General features: G+C 24.6%; 2 protein-coding genes across 5 annotated transcripts in view; both read left to right on the top strand.

Annotated features, from left to right (window-relative positions):
- Positions 1-7,508, top strand: part of LOC127277033 (synaptic vesicle glycoprotein 2B-like) — a 46,881-nt gene extending 39,373 nt beyond the window's left edge. Inside the window, exons 1-12 of one of the 4 annotated variants that reach the window (XM_051297832.1) lie at positions 208-311; positions 863-919; positions 2,190-2,351; positions 3,013-3,190; positions 3,519-3,640; positions 3,716-3,960; positions 4,312-4,475; positions 5,069-5,255; positions 5,440-5,557; positions 5,825-5,984; positions 6,413-6,540; positions 6,636-6,914. In XM_051297832.1, the coding sequence (XP_051153789.1) occupies positions 3,045-3,190; positions 3,519-3,640; positions 3,716-3,960; positions 4,312-4,475; positions 5,069-5,255; positions 5,440-5,557; positions 5,825-5,984; positions 6,413-6,540; positions 6,636-6,718 (1,353 nt within the window). In that variant the 5' untranslated portion in view covers positions 208-311; positions 863-919; positions 2,190-2,351; positions 3,013-3,044 and the 3' untranslated portion in view covers positions 6,719-6,914. Of the gene's footprint in view, positions 1-207; positions 724-862; positions 920-2,189; positions 2,352-3,012; positions 3,191-3,518; positions 3,641-3,715; positions 3,961-4,311; positions 4,476-5,068; positions 5,256-5,439; positions 5,558-5,824; positions 5,985-6,412; positions 6,541-6,635 lie in introns of those variants that run through there. The other 3 variants (XM_051297831.1, XM_051297829.1, XM_051297830.1) reach the window with 3 other exon arrangements.
- Positions 7,509-16,687: 9,179 nt separating this feature from the next.
- The window catches only part of LOC127277026 (proto-oncogene tyrosine-protein kinase receptor Ret), a 36,949-nt gene continuing 28,287 nt past the window's right edge, over positions 16,688-25,349 (top strand). The window contains exons 1-2 of the mRNA XM_051297819.1: positions 16,688-16,850; positions 17,659-17,873. Of these exons, the coding sequence (XP_051153776.1) occupies positions 17,825-17,873 (49 nt within the window). The 5' untranslated portion in view covers positions 16,688-16,850; positions 17,659-17,824. The remainder of the gene's footprint in view (positions 16,851-17,658; positions 17,874-25,349) is intronic.

Here is a 25,349-nt window from a genome sequence, read left to right as displayed (position 1 = left end):
TTTTTCTCGGTGTGATTTATAAAATTTGCGATAACAAAAAAAAATTTTTTTTTTCCTACTCCAAAAGGCATTTTTAAAAAAAATCATTGATAATGATTAGAAATAAAATTGCGTCCTCTACATTTAGAAGACGAATCAAATAAAAATGACCGCAACAATTGAATCGTTTGACCCATGTTTATTGATAAGTTTGTCACTCGTGTGTCTGGGAAATGTGCCAGTGTGCCTAGGTTTTATATGAACACAGTCTTGTTCTCGCTTTGCAAAATGCCAGTCAATCAAGACCTTAGTTTTTCTTAAACATTCAAACGGTAGCGACGCAAATTTTTCATTTTCTTACTTTTATTTTCTATAATTTCCCTTTTTTTCATTTATTAATTGTATATTTAAAAAAAAAATTAATTCCCCCTAAAAATATATCAATTTAACAAACGAAAATGTATAATTAAAACAATAGATCTGAAAATAGTGCGAACCTAATTTGTGTTGTGACTTGCATCCGGATTATTTTTGGCACAAAATCAAAATTCAAAAGTGTTTATATATTTAAATTAATTAATTATCAAAAAAGATAAACATTAACAATTTTTATTGTTAAAGTTTTTTTATATAATTATTATTAGCTATTTAATTCTTTTTTGATAATTTTTTTTTTTTCATTTTTGGAAAACAATTTATTCAATATGGTATCTGGAAAAAGTGGAAATGGTCCCTGGGTAATTGGTGAGGCACTGATTATAGTGATTTTATAGGCTGTGAGAGATTACATAATATGACATTTATAATTTTAGAATTCAAAGTGTGCGCGTGCTGTGAAAATTTGATGCGCGAAATTTATTCAAATTACATTTCTTTTTCACAGCTGGAAATGGAAGAACTGATGAATCACACGATTATGATAAAGCTATTTCCGAATCCGGTGAGTGATTTTTCTCAATAAATTAATTTTCAATTAATAAATCAATTAATTTATTAAGTAATTAATATTTTTAAAAAAATTTAATAATAATAATAAATAAAATATGTTTTATAAAATAAATTTTGAATAAAACATTTAACACTATTTTTTTGTTTGACAATATAACTTGAGGCTGTTGCACTTTTCAATATAAAAATAACGTAACTACTATAAATAAAATGAACCTTGAAATAAAGGTCAGAAGATAATAATAATTATTATCTTGAACTAGTTATTATTACCTCATTTTGAATATAATTAAAAAAAATATATACTTGACCATGAGAAAAAAATTATAAAAAAATAAAATTATGAATAAAAATTTTCAATACTCAAATAATTCATTAAAGAATAATAATCATTTAATGTCAAGTAGATAATTTTTTTTCAGAAATTTTAATTCAATAAAAATTAAATGATAAAAACTTACAATTTTAATGAATTCCCTCGAACGAAGACTACCAACCTCCGGACAGATGATAATCTTCAAGTCATTTTTCCCCGGAGATCCCTCCTCTAGGTTAAAATCCAAATTTGGAAAAAATAATCCTTACAAGGAGACCGAGTTTTAATAACTTAAATTTCTCATTTACCGGAAGCTGGATTTTCTGCCAAATATAGTCCACGAAATTAGTGAAACTGAAAAAGAGAAATAATAATTAATACAACAATTGCATAAAATAGAAAAAAAAATAGAAAAAATTAATAGAATAAAAAAAATTTATTTGATTCAAGTAATCGATTCCTTAACTATTGTCAAATAAATATTTAGTAAATAAATATTTTAAATTGAATTAAATTAAATATACTGTATTTGGACCAATAATTTTTGTATTTGAAACAAATACCATTGACTCAATAATTAAATATTTATTTTTCAGTTACTGATTATTTGAATCAAATAATTTTTTTTTTTCCGTGTAGAACAAGAATGTAATATCAATTTTTGGAAAATGACAATTCGATGGATTCTATACGAATAAAACAGTTTACTTTTTAATTCCAGTGAAAAAAAACACATTACTAAACCAAATAGTAGAAAATTACTAAAAAAATTAGTGCAAATTTCTACTAATTTGAATTAGTTAATTTCCGACCAATTCAAATTTAAAAGAGAATATTATCCGTGGAAGCCATCGAATTAAAAACGAATAAAAAAATTTTTTTTTTTTATTTATTTTCTATTAGATTTTTTATCGAAAATTTATGATCTTTAATATCTAATTCCAAGGTTATGGACTCTACAATATATTGCTGTTATTGGCCTTTCTACCAGCTGGATGGTCAGCTGTATTTGACACAACAAGTCCAGCATTCATTTTACCCGCGGTTGAATGTGTTTTTGATCTCACACTATTTCGAAAGGGTGTCCTAGTATCAATTGTATACATAGGTAAATATATAACTTTTTTTTTTAAATAAAAAAAATATCTATAATTATTTTTTTCATCATGTCACGAAAAAAACTTTTCTCCCAAATTAATATATATTCACATTTTGAAAAACGATATGATAAAAGTTCTCTTGATGTGTTTTGCGTGTGATGGACACGGAAAATTTTTGTAGATTCTGCAAGATCGTGAAAAAAAAGTGTGTGACTTAATTTAAGCACGTACATACACTATCGCGCATTTATGTTCCTTTTTCACGTAGATTCATTTGACGCTTTTTTTTTTTGGAGAACATCAAAAATTGTGTGTCGTAAAAACTCGACTTTCAAAAGTTATATCAACTTTAATAAACATGATTCATCTCTCTCTCTCTTTTTCTCTGTTCAGTATTTTCTACTCCATATATAATAAAATATTATATAAGTCGTGAATCTGTCAAAAAAACGCCATGCAATTTTCTTTCAAGTTTCTTATATATATATTTTTTTATATTACGTGTATATTTTAGTTTTAATATACTCAATTTATAAATTAAATGTTCCCTTTTTTTTCGTGAAACTACATTTTTTCGATATCAACTATTTTCAAAGCAAAAACAAAAGAAAAATTTTTTTTTTAGAGAAAAATTAGAATTATTTTTTTTTTGTCTCTAAATTTTCACAGGGATAATTGTGTCGGGAATCCTGTGGGATTTTATGCTACAAGAGTCGTTGATAAATCATCTCGGAAAGCGAAATTTGCTCCTTTTAGGATTACTGGTCGACTCAATTTGTAATATAACGAGTGCTTTTGTTGACTCTTACTTCGTGTTTCTTCTACTGAAATTCATCAGCGGTGTAATGTGAGTAGGTAGCAAAAATCGTAAAAGTAATTTCAAAATTTCTTTTCAAGTTTAACAAAAAAAAAAAAAATAAAATAATAAACATTTTTTTTATTCGAATCCAAATATAATGTATATTTAAATTTAAAAAAATATATTTTTCTCAAAGATATATATTTCTCTCGGAAACCAAATAAATATTTATTTTAAATAAATTTTAATTGGTTCAAATAAAAAATTTTATTTCCCTCAAATAAAATATTTTATTTATTAAGAAAAACAAGAAATGATATTTAATAAATATTTTATTATGAAAAATAAATACTGATTATAAATAATTTGGTTGCAGTGTTGGTGGACCATTTACAATATTGTTACCATATTTGGCAGAATTTCATGCTCCAAAATATCAATCTCAATTTACCAGATGGGCTGGATTTGTTTTCGGAATTTCTCTTATGATTCCAGCAGGTAGAATTTATTTTATATTTAAAAAAAAAAGAATATTTTCTTTTTCTAAAGGATTTTTGTTTTTTTTCTTTACAGCAATTGCATTCAACGTTTTGCCATACAGTTCACCTTTTTCATTTCAAATTTCTGGAGGTGCTTTTGCAACATGGCAAACATATCTTTTAATTTGCTCAATTCCATCAGTTCTTGGCCTAATAACAATGTCATTTACACCGGATAGTCCAAAACTTTTGATGTCCGATGGTAGTTATCAAAAAGCATTGAAATCATTAAGAAGAATTTATTCCATGAATACATGGAAGTCTCCTAAATTCTATCCGGTAATATTCGTAATTTACTGATTGAATTACCGCCCGCGCGTTTAATTAGGAACAATGCTCCCAGTTTCAAAAAGTTTATTCCCTCCAAAAAAAAAAAAAAGACAGTAATTAGGAAAATTAATTACTGTCAATTTTAATTAAAAATTTTATCCCTACTCTTGATAAGTGACAACTTGTTAAATATTTCTAAAATTATAATAATTTTCGCTTTTTGTAAGAAAAGCAGAAAAAAATACAGTCGATTCTCGTTAATTTCCCATCTTTTTTTTTTTAATCTGTGTCTCACTTATCAAAGTGTAACTGTATTATTAATAACTAATTTTTGAAATTTTCAAAAAAAAAAAAAAACAGGTCAAATTACTGAGGATTAAAGAAACACAGGTGGAAACAGAAAATGATTTAACAGTGAAAAATCAAATTCAAAAATCGTGGTCCAATACAAAAACACTTTTTTCAATGCCATATTTATCGCCTCTGTCAATTCTCATTTTTCTTCAATTTGGAAGCATGCTTGGGTACGTTTTGATAAATATTTCTAAAAAAAAAATTTTCAACTAAATTTCTAAAAACTACACTGAAAAAAAAATTTATTTCATTCAAATACCGGTGTATTTGGTTATTATCAAATAAATATTTACTTGAATCAAATATTTCTTATTTGAATCAAATATTTATTATTACCATTTATTTGATTCAAATAAGAAATATTGGATTCAAGTAAATATTTATTTGATAATAACCAAATACACCGGTATTTGAATGAAATAAATTTTTTTTTCAGTGTATATAAATAAATTTTTTAAAAATATTAAATCTTGAAAGAAAATTTCCAGTGTAAAATGTAAACAAAAATCAAATTATTAATTTAAATATGAAATTACATACTATAAAATAGCTCTCTCTCTCGCGTATTTATATAAAAGCTAATTAAAATGTTTACTGAAATGTCGTCGTTTGGAAACAATATTATATATATATATATACATTTTAGTATAAATTTTGAGCATGTGACATTTAGTCATATGTAATTAAATTTTAGCGAGATTCGCAACATTTAGCCGTGCGAAACGACGCATGATTTGCTGACGCGCGCGGTCGTGCTTTACAGGTTAAATACCATGAGATTATGGGTGCCGCAACTTTTCATCATGCTCAACAATTTTGGCAGGAAAATACGTCACGCATATCCATCATCAAATGAGACATTTACCATGTGTGAAATGTTAGTTCCAAATAGATTTCCAATGTTTAATAACATCAATAATTACAGCATTCACACACAAACATGTGTACCGGTAAATATTATATTCCTTAAAAAAAAAAAAAAAAAACGGAAATTAATAAATTAAACATTAATATAAAGTAAATTTTATTATAATTAAAAAATTAAATTTTATTCAATTTACTAAAATTAATTTTATTAATTTTAATAATTAAAAGATTGAAAACACTTGATTTCTTTTTATAATTATATTACAGTCTCATATTGAAGCTGCTGTATACATTAATTCTACAATTATTGCAATGTCAACTGTGGTGTTTGCCTTCCTCGCTGGATTTATACTGACAAGTCGAACAAGGAAAGAAATTATAATTCGTGAGTCATAATTAAACTCAATATTATTTCGTTCAATGATTATTTTTTAAGAAACTAAAACAATTTTAACAAATTTGATTAATTTAAATACTTTTTCTATTTATGTTAATTTCTCAAAAGTTTATCTATTAATGACTGTTTTTTTAAAAATAAATGCAAATAATAAAAATATAAATAATAAAAACAGTACTACTAACAATAATAAAAATAATACAAATAAAAATAATAATAATAATAATAATAATAATAAATATTCGATATTTCCAGTTTTGATGTTTATAATCGCAATTGTATGCAGTTTTGGCGTCAATTGGGCGCAACTAGTGCCATATATGTTGACATTATCTGCCGCTATCGTTGTAACGATGAGAATTGCTGGTAACATCGTTCTTGCAGTAAATGCTGAAGTAATACCAGTGCCATTAAGGTAATTAGACTACATAACGTAGAAAAAAATGAATTAACTAATTACTTAATTAATCAAGAAACACAATTGTCTTTTCTTTTATATATCCATGAATATTTCCATTAATAATTATAAATTATTTATTATTATTATTCTGTATTATTATTAATATATTTATTTATTATTTATTATTATTATTATTGTTATTATTATTATTAATAATGACTAATGGAATATTGTAATATTTCATCATGATGTTTTACTGTTGAATATTTTATAACTTACGATGCATATATATATGGTGTTATAATAGTTATAAAGTCACATGCATGTTATACTCATAAAATAATGCACACAAAAGTCATATAAAGGCACTACGTTTTTGAGAGCGAGTAGCTATATTGAACATTATCATATAAAACGATCGTTTCGAAATTTTCATCTTTCAGATCCACCGCAGTCAGCATTGTCAATCTGATCGGAAATTTTGCCGCTGTCGTTGGCAATTTCGCATTTTCAAGCCTCCTCGATGCCGAATGCGTCGCTGCATTCATGTCCATGGGATGTTTAATGCTTGGTAGATTTATTCAATCAATTATTATTATTTCATTTTTTTTTTTTTTTTTTTTTTTTTAATTGTACATTTTAATTAAATCATTTTTATATTTTTAGCCTGTGCAACTATTGTCTTCATTTTGCCAAAGCCATTGAAACCACCTGAAATAACTACAAATACCGATGAAGAAAGATATTGAAAATAATTTTTTTTTTTTTTAAGTAGATAAATGACAAAAAATTGTGATTTTGTAAAAAAAAAAAAAAGAAAGTGCAAAGTATTATATACATATATAATGTAGAACCAAATGTGATTTAGGAAATTGAATTTTTATATTATAGATTGTAGATGATTTTTTATATTTAAATTTTATAAAGAAAATCTATTGATAAATATTTTAATATTATTATTTTTAATTCAATTTTATAATAAAACGAACAAATTAAAAGCTCAATATTGTAAAAACAGTTTAGTATAATTTAAAAATAGTAAAATTACTTTTATAGATTTACTTCAATTATTATTAAAAATAAAATGTTTACTATTGTAAACAATTTTGTTGCAATTGTTATAAAAATAAATTTTTATTATATATATATATATATATTTTTATCAAATTTTTATGGCAACTGACAAAAAAAAATGTTATTTTGCAATTACGTTCCAATACCGTGTTTTATATGATATTTGAGAAACAATATATTTCAGAGTGTAAATGCAGATAGAAAATCAATGAAAAGTTTTTATTGGAAACTTTATAAATTGGTTTATGTGGAATGACGTAAAATATGATACTGCCAGCGATGTGTCACTCGTTGTGAAAAGAGCTGATATAATTCATAGTATGTTTAATAAAAAAAAAAAAAAAAAAAAAAAATATGCGAATATTTCATGCCAGTTACTGTGGCCACTGAAATTTTTTCATCATTGTCCACTAGAAACTAAAAAAAAAAAGTTTATTCAATTAATAAAATATCTAATCTCTCTATCTCTATCCATTTTTACTTCAATTATTGAAATTTTTATATACAGACTTTTTTTTATACAATACATTTAATTGTTCTAATAGAATTTGTTTAATGTATATTTAAAAATATATTAAAATTAAATTCAAAAATATTTTTTTTTTTATTAATTATTGTTTTGATTTGTTTTGTTTAAAAGATCAGTGCGACTATAAGATGAAGAGATAATATTTTGTTGAAAATGAAAATTAATTTACTAGATTCAATGTATTATGTATTAAGATTATATAATATATACACTTGAATAAAGCTTCAGGATATTTTATGCCTAAGAAAATGTGTGTGTGGATTAAATCCAGTTCGTAAGCTTCCAATATGGCGTTCCTTATGCATATTCACAGGAAACTTGACTGTAAACAACCAGAAGGTCTGCCTAGAGCTAATTAACTAACATTGTAAACAACCAGTAATGTCCCAATTTACCCCACGTCCTTTCGCATTAGAGGGGTCTTGTTGCATCAAGTGTTATCGTTTCAATTTCCCATTCAATTTTCCCAATAAAATTTATATATTCAATTTAATTTTTCTTCTTTTTTCCATTTCTCACGCTCTTTATTATTATATACCTATTTTTCTTTATAATAAAAATAAAGGACTCAAAAGAAAGAAAAAAAAATTACATTCCTTTTTTCATCCAAGCATCTTGGCAAAAATTGTGCGAAGTGTACCTCTAATGGTGATAAAAGTGTTGGGAAGACAGTAGAATTAATGACAGGAATTTATTGTCAGAAAGAAACTAGAAAATGCCATATAAGTACTTTATGAGAAGCTATACGATTTTAGAATAAATCAAATTTAAAAGAAAATAGGATTTAAATTATTATCTCTCTGTAACTGAGACAGATACAATAATAACACTACAACTGGTTTGCAGTAAAAATTGCGTTATTGGGATACAGTTATAACTCTGTAACTGAGACAGGCTGGTAAATAAAATAAGTTTGCAGTAAAAACTACTTAATTGGGATACAGTTGTACCTCTGTAAGTGAGACAGGCAGATAAATACAGCTAAGATACTACACTAACAACTGAGACAGGCTGGTAAATAAAGTAAGTTTGCAGTAAAAACTACGTAATTGGGATACAGTTGTATCTCTGTAAGTGAGACAGGCTGGTAAATAAAGTAAGTTTGCAGTAAAAAACTACGTAATTGAGATACAGTTGTACCTCTGTAAGTGAGACAGGCAGGTAAATACAGCTAAGATACTACACTAACAACTGCCCAACTGGGATACAATTATAACTCTGTAAGTTTGCGGTAAAAACTAAGTAATTGGAATACAGTTGCACCTCTATAAGTTAGACAGGCTGGTAAATACAGCTAAGATACAATAACTCTATAATTGGTTTACAATAAAAACTGGGATACAGTTACACCTCTGTAAGTGAGACAGGCTCGTAAATAAAGCTAAAATACGTTTGGTTTACAGTTAAAACTGCATAACTGAGATACATTTAGAGAGTTATATAAACCTTTTTAGTAAAAATGAAACTAGAATACAGTTATAACTCAATAAGTTAGACTCGAAATAGTAATTATATTACGATAACATAAGTAATATACACAAGAAACTGCAATTTAGAAACCAATATACATAAAATTGTAAATTTATACTTTTGGGATACAGTAAAACCTCTTTAACTGGTTAATGTCCAAAAAGACATAGTTAAATGGAGTTTTGATAGTATTACTTTAAGTAGTATGAGATTTGAGAGTATAAAGACGCTATCCACCCTAGTGTAAAACTTTCCCTGAATGAACTTTGATATATATATATATATATATATATATTTTAGTTATTGCCAGCTGCTCTCATTCAATATATATATATATATATATATATATATATATATATATATATATATATATATATATACTTATGTTTCTCAAAGCGAATTTGCAAAAGGGGAATCCATTTAGAGTTCAAATATTTGAAATTTCTGAATAGTGCCTGCTTCCATTATGATAGCTTTCTGCATTCAAAGACAAAGCACATTATACAAGTTTTTAATTAAAATTTTTGTTTAACTTGCATCCTAATAATAAAGTAATTAGCCGTTAATAAAATGCATTACATACAATGTGAATGTTAGGTATTTATTTATTAATTTCAAGAAATTAGAGAAAATAATAATATTAATATAGAAAATATATTTTTTTTTAATTTAATATATATTTTTATACATACCGTATTTATTCACTTTTATAATTCACAAATTCACTTTTATACACAAAAAATACTGTGAAAAACAAATTTAAAAAAAAACGCGTATTTAAAACTAAAGTTTTTGCTTTGAAAATAGTAGAATCTATTTTATTAATTTTATTGTATTCAAGAAAAATGTTAACTTAAAAGAATAGAAGAAGAAACTTTAAAGACTTCACACGACGCCTATGGACAAAAAGACCGACACTAGGCATAACGTACCAGAATGTTTCCAGTATTTTCAAAATATCAATCTTATTGTAAAAATTAATACCTAATATCAGATATTGTCACTGTTACAAAAAAAAAGGACTCACCGATCGTTGTTCTTCTCACCAGAGCCAATCATCACCCTTCTTTTGAACAAGTTTCAAGAATCTGAAAATATAAAAGAAAATTCATATAAAATTATTGTTTCAATATAATAAAATAAAAAATTTTAATATAAAATTTTCCTTTTTACATGATATAATAAATTTTTTATCAAAATATTGAAAAATATGACGAAATGTAAAAAACACAGAAAGCGAAATAAATGCTGTATGTTATTTCCATTGGTTTATAGATGCAATAATAGGGGTAAAGGGAGAAGGGGGAGGGGGAGAAGGGATGAAATATAAAAGTAGAAAACGATATGGCAATATAATAGTATAAAGGAATACATTTGGGGTTTGGCTTCATGTCGAGGTATGGAACTACTGTTTTATCGGCTGGACGTGACATCTACACACCGCTTCTTTACTCTCGTTATATTATCGTCCTGTGTAAAATATTACTACCCGGACATGGTGCTTTAGCTGTTATTGCCACGCTGACCCATTTTGCCAACTGACCCCGATACTGCGGGGGTAATACAACCATATACCAAAAGAAAAGTTCATGATGAGATTTTTTTTTACGATTCTGCAAACATGTTCTCTCACGGTTTTGACTTTCTTTTTTTTTATGGTTTATGACTCGATTTCAAATGAAAAAAAAATGAGTGGATTATGTTATTTTTACTTTTTACTATAAAAACTTATTTTCTAAATTGTTGCGTTTAAAAAAAATTTTTTTTTTTTACTTTTTAATTATTATTATAATTTTTAAATTTTTTCTCATATTAAAAAATGTAAATTAAGTTTTTTTTTATTTTATACATAAAAGTCAATATTTTTGAAATATATTAAAAAAAAAAAATTTAAATAACCGAGAATAATGTTTGAATTATAAACAAAATGAATTATTTATTAATAATTGAAAAATTAAAAAAGTTTCCATAGTCTACTGCTCTTATATTTCATTTCTGAAAGCTTCTAGTAAAATATCGATTTACTCGTTGGATAAATGAATCCCTTTAGCTACCAAAGATACATAGTTTAACCAAAAAAATTTTTTTTTTATTTAAAAAAAGGAAAAGTTTAAAAAAAAATTTTAATTCTTTCTTTAAATAAAAATAAAAAAGAAAATAATAGAAATTAAAAAACATAATATATCAAAAGAGTCGTCGGTAATTTATCAACCAATTTCTAATTTATCGAATCAGGGATTTTTTTTACAGTTTTTCAAGAATTAAAAGTGAAAAACAAAAAAAATGTATAAAAAAACATTTCAAAAAAAAAATTTATATATAACAAGTTTAAGAAAAGAAAATATTTTACTATATTAAAAAAATTAATAATTCAAGTATTGTAACATATTTTACAATATTGAAATTAACTTTTCGTGCCTGATGCACATTTATAAAAATTTTAATATATTTCGTAATTTTATGTCCGAAAATAAAAATGTCCTTTAATAGGTAAAATTATCAAACTCACCCACCAAATGGACATTAAATTTTAATTTTCATTATAACATCGCCAAGGAGTGGTGACTTAATATACATTATATAAATATTTTAAAATAAATTTTACCTAATTGCATGAAAAAAATATTATGACTTACAGAATTTTTTTGCAACAACAGACAAATTAATATAAATAAATTTATAAATAAATTGAATATTTTGATCATTTTCATTAAATATTTTTTCTTTCCATTTAGTTAAAAATTATTTTTTTTTTTATATTAAAACAACATTTGCAATTTTTCTAGTAGCATAAAATATTTTTAAAAAAATTAACAAAACAATTCATATACAAAAAAAAAACATTGTTTCCGCATATAAAACAAATGGCATTTCCGAAATAACGCATTTTGTATAAATTATTTATATACATATAGAGGAATAAATTATCCATTGGCCTTGGAATAAAATATGCTGAACCATAAATCTATTTTTGTTAAATTAACATACATCTGTGATGAGGTGCTTAAATATACACGCGAGCTTTCCTCCTCTCATCTACTTGTCCATGAAAAGTATAGAGAAGTCAATGGTTCAAGATTATATATAATAATGATGCTGCAAAAAGTGGACCAACCCCCTTTTTAATTTTTACGTCAATCAAATATCAAATATAAATCAGAATCGATTATTTCGAGCTAAATGAAGCATTAAAATGCATATAAGAATGCACACACACACACACATCAATGATACTTAAATAGAATATATACAAAATGTTTTTTTTATACAATGAAATTTAAAAAAATAAATAAATCTTCATTGAAATTTAATTAAATTAGTATTTAATAGAGATCTTTTAAAATCAATTATTAATTATTATTTTATATTAATTTATACGATATTGTTTCAAAATGAAATTTTTTCTAATAAAATATATTTTTATTACAATCTGTATATAATAAAAAAAATAAAAAAAAATAAAGAGAAAAGTTAATAAAAATTCAAAGCAAAAGGATTATTTTTAAAAATATATTATTTAGAATCATTTTTCATAGCAAGTGTTGACTTCGATCTGAACAATAGGTCAGACCGAAGGGGCAACATTTTTGCACCCACCAGTTATATATGTCCAATGAATATTCAAAAGTCAGAGAGTACGTTTTAAGCCGTAACATATATAATGATATATGTATCTATAAACATCTATTGACGTGTGTGCTTGTTATGTTCCAATTTACATTTTTTTTTTCTTTTGTTAATAAAAATAAAAAAATTATTTTTTTAAAAATAATAAAAATTTTTTTTTTCTAAAATAATAAAATTATTTTTTTAATAAAAATAAGAAATTGTTTTTTAATAAAAATAAAAAATATGTTTGTTAATAAAAATTATAAATATTAATAGCAATATATATTGTTATTTTGAATAACAATTTTTTTTTATTAACAGAAAAAAATTATTTAATTTCAAGAAAAAAAAAAAATAATAATGCACGTAGCATGTCATAAGTTAGGCATTGAATTATTTTGGTGCGCATTTTTAGAACTGCGTTTCTATGAAAAAAAAAAACAAATTTATCTTACATTGCGTGGACGATATGTTTCTTGTACTACGTATAGGAAAAGGGAGTGTGCAATCGTCTGGAATAAAATAATCGACTTCTTTGCAGACATTCAGAAAAAGTTATACAGAACCGTGAAAAAGTATAACCGTTCTAAAGACATTATAGAAATATATTTTATATAAAAAAAAGTATACTTTTTTTTAATTCAAATTTACTTCAAATTTTAAATACTTTGAATTGCAAATTAAAATAAATGCAATATTTTACTCGGTCTTTTTTTTGGTAAAATTTCCGCCAATAAAGAGAAATTCTAAATAAGGAATGATAAATTATTTTCGAATATTAAAAGTGGAAAAATCGATTTAATTCAATATATTAATTATTTATTTTTATTTTTAATAACAATGAAAAAATATTTATTTGATTCAAATAATTGGACTATTATCAAATAAATATTTATTTGTATTAAAATAATTATTATTTAAATCGTATTTGTTTAAAGAAATTAGTTTTCAAATACAATTTATTTAATTCAAATTTTTTGTTCAAGTAAATATTTATTTGATAATAGTCCGATTATTAGAAGTAAATAAATTTTTTTCAGTGTATTTAATAAATAAATTCTTTATAATTTGGAACTGAATGAATTATTTTTAACAGATTTAGAGATCATGTCAAAAAGTACATTTCATTGATGACAAATTATCGCATACTATAAATACACATTTTCAAAAGCAGAAATAAACTCTTCAAATTTTTTTTTCAAAAGAGTTGAAAAGGATTTCCGTTTAGGATTTTTAAAGAAAAGTGATAATGAGCTTTGTGTTTTTTTTTTAAAGATGTTACAAAATTTAATTTTGAATTCTGATAAAAAAATTATAAATCCTATATATATATATATAAATTTTTGATATAAGGATCGCTTTAAAATAGAAAATTACAAAAGATTTTAACATAAATCAAAAGGTCATCTCTCTTGGAAGTAATCAATATATAATATGCAAAGGGTGAGAAAAAAGTATTTCCCGACTGTCATTATTCAGAGGGGTGAATTTTAACGATAACAGTAAAAAATTATTGACTAAGTACATATGAAGACATTAAACTTGGGCGTTAGAATTTTCTCCCCTTAAAAAAAAAAAAAAAAATCAGGAAATGAATACAAATTTTTACATTAAGCAATGATTCATAATTTTCCACAGAAAAAAAGAATATTTCATCATTTTGATATATATCACATTTTTAAAATTTGAAAAACCAAATTTTTATCATACAAAAATGATTATAAAAAGAAAGATCTATTGAATTCAACTAATCGTTTACTTGATTATCAAATAAATATTTACAAATAATTTTTATTTAAATCTGTATTTGAACCAATATTTTCTGTATGTAAAATAAATACCATCTTAAATAATAATTATTTAAAAATATTTATTTAATAATGTAAACGATTATTTGAATCAAATAAAATTTTTTTTACACATTATTTTTCCAAGTTGAGTTTCCTTAAGTAATATATAATTTAATGCATTGTTGTTGTTTTTCATGACAGAATTAAATAAGTGCGAGATGTATTATTGTATTATATAAATAATGAATGAACATAAATCATAATTCTCAAGCGGGAAGGGGGTTTTGAAGAACTGTCGCTTTTTGAAAAGAAGAGCTTTTCTAGTATAATATATATATATATATATATATATATATATATATATAAATGATATATAAGTTTATACTAAACCTTTATGCTCAAAAAGGATTATAATATGCAGAGAGAGAGAGAGAGAGAGATATAGAGAGAGAGAAGGGTTGAAGAAGAAATGCGTAAAAGTGTCACGTCATTTGAAATTTATATATGTACGTGAAGAGCGAATTGTTTAAGAGAGAGAGAGAGGGGGAGGATTGTCTACAATAGTTATGGCTTTGGGGGTATTTTTGTGTGTAACAGGCAGTTCTGAAAGTGCCATTATTCCGCAGGAAATGCCTCTGACTCAGAATCAGCAGCCACCCCTCTGATTCTGTACCACAGCATCCGCAGACTCCTTTCAAAGGAATCACAAAAAAAAAAAAAAAAAAAAAAAAACAGACTAAGAAAATTACATCTTCACATATATCATTGAGGTGATGAATAATATCTTCTATTGTCACGACAATTAATCAAAATGTTAAAATAATTCCTAAGATTTAACATTTCATAAAAAAAATTAATTGTTTTTTTTTTTTACAATTTTAAAATACAGACCATTTCAAAAAATAACTAAAATATAACTAATAGCTAAACTAACTAAAATAATTTAATTTACTATAATTGGTAATAATTTAACTGTAATTAATAATAAAAAACCCCCCCAAAAAAAGATTGTCGCGCGTTTTTCTTATCAATTCAAAAATCAATTGTGTAGAAAAAAACGTTGTTTTCCAGTGGACAATATTTCATTTTTTTATTGAAAGTTACGATAAAAGCGTAATCTCACCCCTATATATATGCAAAATTTCGTGCTGGTAGGTGGTCGACAATCAAGGTGGTAACTTTGATACGTTTGCCATCTTGGATCATTGCACACAGTGCAGCACATAATCATTAGAGGCACGCGAACTATTAAAACTTGAAAAATTAACGTCTTATATAAACGTTCTTCTTCCCTTAAATTCAATTATTCTTCTTTTTTTTTTAATACAAGAACAGTACCTCAAACTGAGCAAGAATTAAAATTATTCACTTTTAACCGTAATTTGAAATTAATCATTAATTATAATTTTAATATTAATAATGAAATATATTAATTAATAATTAATTATAATTTTAATATTAATAATGAAATATATTAATTAATAATTAATTATAATATTAATTGTAATTAATTCATTATCAATGCGAAAAAAAGATTTACCTGAAACAACAAAAGGTTTCACTAGAATAGAAAAAATTTAAATTGTTTCAGTTAAATCAATCACGGAAAAAAAATTTACCAGGAATAGCGAAACGTTTCACTACAGTAATAAAAATTTTACTTGTTTCAGTTAAATCTTTCGCTATTTTAGTGAAATATTTAGCTGTTTCAGGTAAATCTTTTTTTCCATGTAATATTTATTTATTCTTAAATTAAAAATATTGTATACATTTTTCAATGCAAGGAAATTTCTTTTTTTTTATTAATTTAAAGAAACTTCTTTCTGAGAGGAAGAAAAATTTTCATTCGTAAAAATAATTGAAAGAAGAAGAAGAAGAAATGAGAAAAAAACGTTTATTAATTTATTGGGAAAAAGTTTATCGCGACTATCTCACGCAGGACTCTCTTCTCTTCGCAGTCAGATTATGTTGTGACAGTAAAAGTCCTTGCGCTAAATTATCCACTGGAAATAAGATTAGGCACGTTCCAAAGGTATATAGAAGTGTGAGGCGCACCCTTATACAAACATATATATATATATATATATATAGAGTATTCTATGTCCCATGCGTCCCATAATAACCATAGTAAATCCTATGGGGACTTCCCTAATGTTATATAGTTTAACGCGTGCGCATAAACCACACGTGAATTGTCTGATAACGGCGGGCGTCTCGACGCTCATTTTAGTATCGGCTGTAACGCCGAAGCGTCGCCATGCATGTGAACAATTCTTATCCCCATATTTAAAAAATACGCGCGCGCACGCTTCTTTATTTAAAAAAAAAAAAAATCTTTTTTTTTCCTTTACAATGTGCAAAAGTGTTACTCAAATTTTATTTTTAGAATAAATTTTGTCAATTTTCAATGTAAGTTTTCCCATGGAAAATTGTTTTTTAATAATTTTATTATTTTTTAAAAAAAGGAGTATTTAAAACATTTAAAAAAAAAAAAATAAATAAATAAAATAATAATAAAAATAAAATAAAAAAAGTATTTTTTTTTAAATGCAATAAGAGCTTTTAAAAAAAATATTTTAAAATAAAAACAGCTTTTAATAAAAAATAAATTTAAAACAGCTTTTTTGATACAAAAACAAATATTTTGATAACAAAAAAAAACCTTTTTAATATTTTTCTATAAACAAATTTAATTTTTGTATTTTTAATTATATTAATTAAAATAATTAATTGATTTTTAGAAATAAATAAACTTTCCTAAAAGGATGACGAGAGATTTAATTTGGAGGAAAGGAAAAAAATTCGATAGAATAGTTTTATATATTCTCCCCTAATATAAAATGCAAGTTTATAATATACCCCTTTGAAGTTTTTTGCATAATTTTTTTTTTTTTTTTTTTTTGCGATATTTCTTGATGTCAAGTTATGAGTTTGCGTATAATGTTATCAAAACGCCTCGCCTCCTACCGAGAGTATTTTTTACGATCTGAGCAATGAATTCTTTTTATTTTTTTTTTTTTTCCTTTTTTCGTGACAATAACGAATTTGTCAAAAATATTTAATAATTAAATAATAATTTCTCAAAAAATTTTAATTTATAAATTAAATTAAAATGGAAAAAATTTAATTTCTAACATAATAATTTAATTTTTACCAACTTTTTAATTTTTTTATAAGAAAAAAAAAATACTAATTATAATTGAATATTTATGTGCAGTGAGGTGTGAAACTGAGAAAAAAAAATACGCGATGTCGCGTGGCAGTGATAAAACGAGCGTGTGAATTTCTGCGGGGAACAAGTGGCGGAAATTTGCATTCGATGACTACATATGCAGTTCAGTGACTTTTGCCGATTATCTGGAGAGAAAATAACAGGATAAAGAATGGAATTCTTCATTTTTGTCATTTGTTGCTTTTTCACCATTTCCACAGGTAAATTATTTTTTTTTCTCTATTATTAAAATTAGATACATATAATAATATTATGAAGATTACGAAATTCTATTTAAAAATCTATTCGAATTGACCTAATTTCCAAAACAATTTTTTCTCATTTTTCAATTAAAAAGAAAAAATTGAAGGCCAATTTGCAAATTAAAATGTCAAAGTGCAATTAATTTTTTTTTCCATTTTAGTTTATTAAATTCTTTTGCAATCCATCTAATTTATGTCGACATGATTAATGCGAGTACCTATATTAATTTAATCATTAGAAAAATTAATAAATTTTCTTTTTCTTTCAGCATTGAAATAAATAAAATGAAATTCTAATTGAAAATCAATAATATTACCTAAATTAGATTTATATAAGAAATGATAAATAAATTCTAAATTTTGTTTGCAATGAAAATTTATTCGTTCTAAAGCTTTTTGATTAGAGAAATTTTTTATAAGAAATAAATTTCACGTATTATTTATATATATAAAAGGAAAAAATTCTATTTATACGGGAATTCAATAAAGAAGATAAAATCGTATATTTTTCTGCGAGAGATGTTGAATGAAGAAAATTTATTAAATTGAAGTGTCACACCTCATTATATTATGAAGAATATTGAACAATTTTATTTTGAAGAAAAGAAAATCAGTCTATCCCCAAGAGAGAGAAAATTCTTATAAAAGTGATTGTCATTAATAAACGAGATATTATACTTTTATATCAAGAGAATATTTGCCAGAAGGATTAAAACCAACACCCCTCATTTTTTTTTTAAATCGTTCAGCTGTATCACATATTTTTCTTTAGAGCATATTTTTCACAATCATATTCCATATAATTGACTTATACATTCTATATGACAAATACACTAATTGGATCAAGTCCCAATAAAATTAAATAAAAATAAAATAAAGAAAAATAATGAAAATTAAAATAAAATGAAAATTTTTTTTTTATAATAATATTGAAAATAATAATTACAAAAGTAATTTACAATATGAAGAAATTTTTTTTTTTTTTTTTTTAAATACCAAAGGAACAAAAATGCTGACGTTATTTAATTAATTTTGTAGAGTGCGCGCGATAATTTTTCGAGCATTTGACACGGAGAGTAAAAGAGACTATAAACATCCTTTGTCAACGACAAAATTTACATAAAATTTCTCATCGTCTGTGCGGTGATGTATTAATGAATTTTAAAGAAAGGATATTGCAACAGTAATTGGAAAATCACATGGAAAATTTCAATTGCAATAATATGCCATAAAAATTATATTGGAAGAAATATTATTCAAAATATTCGAAAATTATATCTAATTATTTTTTTTGCAATAAAGTAAATAAAATATACAGAGTATTAGAAAAAAAAATATCGGTCGAAAGAAAGAAATAATCGATTGAGACGTCACCTGCGAGTCGTCATATAAGGATATAATAATAGTTTGTAAAAGAAGAAGAAGAAGTAAGCAAAACACGTCACTTAACAAATATATATATATATATATATATATATATATATCAAAGTTTACATTCCTTTCGAAGTAATTTCACATCGAAAGCCAATGTCACGCAAAGCTCCCTTATAGCCATGACATTTGCTGCACTTGACCGTAATCATGCAAAGCTATCGCGAGCGCTCCAGAAATCCTTATTCTCTCTCTCAAAAAAAAAAAAAAAAAAAAAAAAAATTGCAACAACCCTATTGCGTGTCAATTGACCATGAAATAGGGAAAAATAATTAGGTGATGTTGTATGTTCATATAAAAAAATTTTATGCAAATTTTAAATTCTTGTTCCTTTACACCCACAAAGAAATTAATTTTGTATGCGCGAGAAGAGGAAAAACTAAAAACGTAACACCAATTTTTATCAACACTTAATTATTTATCAAAAAAATAAAAATTAAATTCATAATAGAAAATTAATATTCATAAATTATAATTTTATAACACATATTTATGTTTCAATATTATAATAAAGAGTCGTAAATTTTACTTTCAATATTTAATGCAGGAGAATTTAATCTAAATGTCGAGAAACAAATAATAATTTTTACGATCAATATACCAAATTATTACCAAATTTAATTACTAAGATTTCTTCAATTAATAGATAATGATTTTCTTTTCAATTGCAGTCAACAATATTTGTAATAAAACAAAATTTATTATTTATTTTGTTTCACAAATTATTCAGATTTAATTATTATATTTACAATTTTTAAATAGCAAATTCATGCAAACAATTTCTTTAATTAAATTAATATTGTTGCATTCAACTTAATTTAATTAAAAAACAGGAATTTAAATTCTTTAATTCATTTTTTTAATTATAGAAAAAAAACGATTACTTTGTTGAAAATTGCGGTATCATCAGAGAGATAGTTAATTAAAATCATTACCTAATTAAAAGAAGCACATTTTATATATTATAATCCTGTGTCAGTTTTTTTTTTAATTAATCCTCTATCAATTTATTTTATATCTTTAAAAAAAATTTAAAAAGAGCATTTTTTTTTTAAGAATTTTATTTTAAAAAAATATAATAAAGTAACTTTTACTATAAGTAAAACTAAATTATCCAGAACTTCTGTCAATTTTTGCTCCAAAAATAGAAAAAATTACTACTAAAATAGTAAAGTTCGCTCCGAAAATAGTAGTTTTTACTATTTTACTGAGCAAAAGTTGCCAGAAATGCGCAAAAATTACACCCAGTTTAGGTTTTATTTTTAGGGTGTCTAACAAAGATTGAGAAAAAAATTCCCTGACTTTTCCCTGACTCCTCCCTGACATTTAAATAACCTTATTTCTGCTTTTTTTGGACAAAAATATGATTACTGACATATTTAACAATAAATTAATTTCTAATGGTAGTAACAAATGGTAATAAAAACCATTCAAGTTTTTTTAGATTTAAAAATTTTTAAATTCACAAAAAATTTTAATTTTTGTAGAAATTTACAGAAATTTCCCTGACTTTGAATGAAATTTTCTGAAATTCCCTGACTTTTCCCTAACATTTCCCTGACCAACAAAATTCCCTGACTTCCCTGACCGTTAGACACCCTGATTTTGTATAATAGTAAAAGTTACTTTATTTTTTATTTATACGTTAGGAAAATGCTCTCCGTTAAGAAATGCTTAATAAAATACATAAATAAATCTATGAATTGAAATTTTAAAAAAAATTAGACTAAAAGGTTTTTTCTCCCAAAAAAAAAAAAACCAAATTGATTGAAAGGGTGGTGCATCATATTGTTAATCCAATCCTACCGCAGGTTGGAACACTAGCAATGGTTTACCCTCGTGGCTTTTGACAAGGGTTTGAACACCTTATTGCACCAGTCACGCTATCACATTTACAGTTCACTGTATATTATAATGGTCACGTATACTGTTACTGTATTGCACGAGAGTTACATCTGCAATATTTATATTGATTTCTACATCAGTTAATTTGTTTTGTTTTCAAACCACGACAGCTGCATATATATATATATATATTTAACTGATTAATAAAAAAAAGGGAATAGAAAAATTAAAAGAATTCTAACAGAAAAAAAATCGTTATTTTTCTATAATATATAGAAATCGATCAAAGAAACAGGAGCAAATATTTGCTCATAGGATAATGACATCGACACACTAGTACTTTTGAAAATCCTCTTATCAATACCTTTCTCTCTCTCTCAATGTGGAAACGAGTTAGTTGTCCCCTTGAATAAAGTGTGATTCGAACTCCAACAAGGCGATAACGATGTTGCCAATGGCATCGAGTACAATCTCTCTATTATTCGAGTGTGCCTGTAGGTTGCTCTAAATTCACTTCCCACGAGCTGTCTTTACATTAAAGGGAGAATATTTTGATACAAAATCTCCATTGAAAGAAGAAGGCAAGCAAAAATTGTGTAATATATACATATATATATATAAAAAGTCGCAAAAAAAAGAAGCAAAAGAAGAAGAAGAAATGTGTTTAAAAATAAAGCTAAAAAGCCATTCCGCGCCTTTTGCTATCCGACCAATCAGATTGGTATATCACATCAAGTATGCTTTTAAATCAATGTCTATATTCACGATAGTAGCCTTATCTATATAACTCGTTCAATATCACGTGACCCAGTACCTTTTTTTCCCCCTGTGATCGAATGCCCTTTTACCGCAGTTTCCAATAATACAAAAAAAAAAAAAAAACTGTCACATTAATTAATAATATCAGTCGCGGAAAGAAAACTTCTTTTAGTCTTATATTTGAAAATTTTCTACATTTCGTTTTGACAATAAAACGTTTATTTGGTATTTATTTTTTTTTTTGTTCCCTAAACAAAATTTTGATTGTCTTAATCAAATTTTTGATAACACAACCAAAATTAGAAATAATAAAAGGATTTTTTCTATTTTAACTAAAGTTTGGTACTCATTTTGAGACATTTTTGTTTTTCTCAACAAATACTGAAAATTAGTATGTATTATTTGGTTAGAAAACTAGTACTAGAAACAAAAATGTCCGAATTATATATTAAAGAAATAAAAAGTCCTTCAATACATTGAAATTTTATTCTATTTAAAGAAACTTCATTTTTCAATTTAAAGAAACTATTTCTAAAATTGAAATAAAATCAAACGAAAGGTCAAGAGAAAAAAAAATCCTTAGCTATATGATCGTCTAAATAAATAATGACCACACAAGAATCGCTCACTAATCTCTACAGATTTCTTTTTTTAACCCTTTCTGATTAATGGCACCAATTATATACGGTGCAATAGAATACCCTGGGAATAAATTCAAGTCCACATATAAGGAATAGGGACATGTTCCTTAATTTATTATTATTGTTTGTGTGCTCGAATTTCCCTTCGACAAAAGACCATCTTTAATAAGGAAATTCATTATCATCTCTTCAGTTAATTTATAACTATTAAATCACTAATTTCTTAATTATCATTGTACCACTTTTAACAATAATAAAATAGTAATTTAACTAATTGGCAAAAATTAGAAATAATTTTATCAAATAAATAATTTAAAAAAAAATTTTATATTTTACTATATGAAGTGTCATTAATCAGGATTTAAAAGCAGTGTTTTGGCTCTTAAAACCTGGTGATTCTTAATCAAAACCGGAAGTGCATTGTGCACACGAACTCCCTAGGGCGATAATGAATTCAAGAAAAATCGATTTTTCCATAACAATTTACAGTACTATATATATACGTTAGTAAATAAAGTGCATTGAAGCAAAAACATTCTCTATAGTTGTAAATGTAGATACCGTACGCATTTACGCACTTTCGATATCGATTCGATGATATTACAATGTTCACTGCCCATGCTACGTTAATGTATATATATATATATATATTTATGTATATAATCCAACCTACGTTTATTGCTTCGAAGCATGCGAAACCAACAAAATAAGAAACTTGAAGCCAACAAAAGAAAACCTTTGTTTTTGTCATTAATAGAAAAAAAAATGCTTCTTTTAGAATAAATTTTCATTTATCATCAATAAATTAATTTTGTAAATAATTAAATCGAAAAACTGAAAAAAAATTCCATTCGTTTTTTTTTGTTGGTTAAAAGAATATAATAGATAAAAATTGAAAAAATTAAACTCACATTAATATGAAAAATGGAGAATCATGTGTCTTGCAAGATATCCTTTTTTACTTTTGCCCTTATCTTTGAAGTTCGTGACACCACAAGCCATCGAGGATAGAATCTGCAAAAAAAAAAAAAAAAACAATGCAATATAGTTTAAAAAATACTATAATAAAATATATTACACAATATAATTAGAAAATATTTAATATTATTTATTTGTTGAAATGAATTTTATTTTTCAAGTCAATAACATGAACCATAAAACACTTTCCACATAAAATAGTTTTAACGCGCTTAATTCTTTTTTTTCTATATATATATATATATTTTGCGATATATAATACTAAAAACTCCAAGCGAGTCATAAAAATAATATTTTACGATCCTGAAAATATTACTTTTTTCTTATTGGAAAATTAATAAAGTAATTCAATTTTCATTGTTTTTTTTTAAATACGTCGTTTAGGGGGACTGTTTAATAATTAATTGTTAATTAATTAATAATTTTTACCTCGTATAAAATTTGCTTAAGCCACCCCCTCAATTAGAAAAAATGTTATTACAAAAAAAAAATCATTGTAAAAATAATTTTAGTATTTTATGCTTAATTTTTTTTTTTACATAAAATTCATTTCAACCTATATCTCTTGTATTGTTCCAGTGACATTAAAACTTTTATATCAAAATTTTAAATCTGACATTTTCTCATAATTTTTCATGGTATGGAATTTTTACTAAATTTAATCTTTTGTTATGTAATCTTTTATCCACATGTTTATATAAAAGGGGAAAAAATAATAATATAATAATAAATTATATCTTATTTATAAGAGAATACCAAAATATAGAATTAGACTAACTTTTTGTTTCGATTGTATGTCCAATATTCTTCTATAAAAAATTAATCATAAAAAAATGTAATGTTTTTCTCTTACGTAATAAAAACATTTTTTTTTTTAATGTAAGAGCATTTAATTAGCGTTAAAAGATTTTGTTTTCTCCTATGTAAAACGTGACATTTAATATTTAGGTTATGGAGGAGTGGTTAAAAAAAAACCCCCCATGGGGAATACATTCTTCACCTACATTTATTTACAAATATACTTTCATTTTATTACTATTCTTTTTTCTCCTCTTATTGTTACTTTTGAACAAATACAAAGATACAATAAAAATATTTCTCTAGAGAATTCGCGTATACTTGTTAGATTCATGAAAAATGAAAATGAATATATGTAAAATAATAATGTTTTCATACTCTCCATTTTAATTCATTAGAATTTTTAAACCAATTTTATCACAATATTTAATTGAATTTTGAAAAAAAAAATCAAAATAAAAAATTTTTCCTACAATTTGAAAATAAATTTATTTATCATGAAAAGAAAATAATAAACAAGGCATTAGTGGCGGTTAATATAAGATTAATTTCTCGCTAATAAATTAGTGAATACAAATCCGAATTATGCAAAATATTCTAATTGAGATCAATATGTGGGACAGTATGAAATGGTCGTTTCACAAAAGAGAATTAATAGGAGGATGTCAAGTGCAAGATACAATGAAAGTTCTATGCTGCCGTGTTTTCTAAAAACTTAGGTAACTGCAGAATGAAAGATTTCGAGAAAAACGCAAAAAACTGTTTAAATTTCATTGATATGTACCGCAAAGCCTAATTAAAATTTTAAAATGCCGTTTTGTTCCTTCGATTCGTCTAAATTTATTCTTTTTAATTATGTAAAAATAAATGTTGTATTTGTTTAAACATTCAATAAATTATTAAAAATGTAGTTACCGGTATGCTGATTCGAGGGTCGTCGCACGAGAAACTTAGGTAACTGGTAGTTACTTGGTCCCTCGTG

This window comes from Leptopilina boulardi, unplaced genomic scaffold, assembly GCF_019393585.1.
Source record: "Leptopilina boulardi isolate dan_hultmark-lab unplaced genomic scaffold, ZJU_Lbou_2.1 LbouV2_165, whole genome shotgun sequence".
Classification (NCBI taxonomy): domain Eukaryota; kingdom Metazoa; phylum Arthropoda; class Insecta; order Hymenoptera; family Figitidae; genus Leptopilina; species Leptopilina boulardi.
This window is presented reverse-complemented; position numbering and strand designations above follow the sequence as displayed.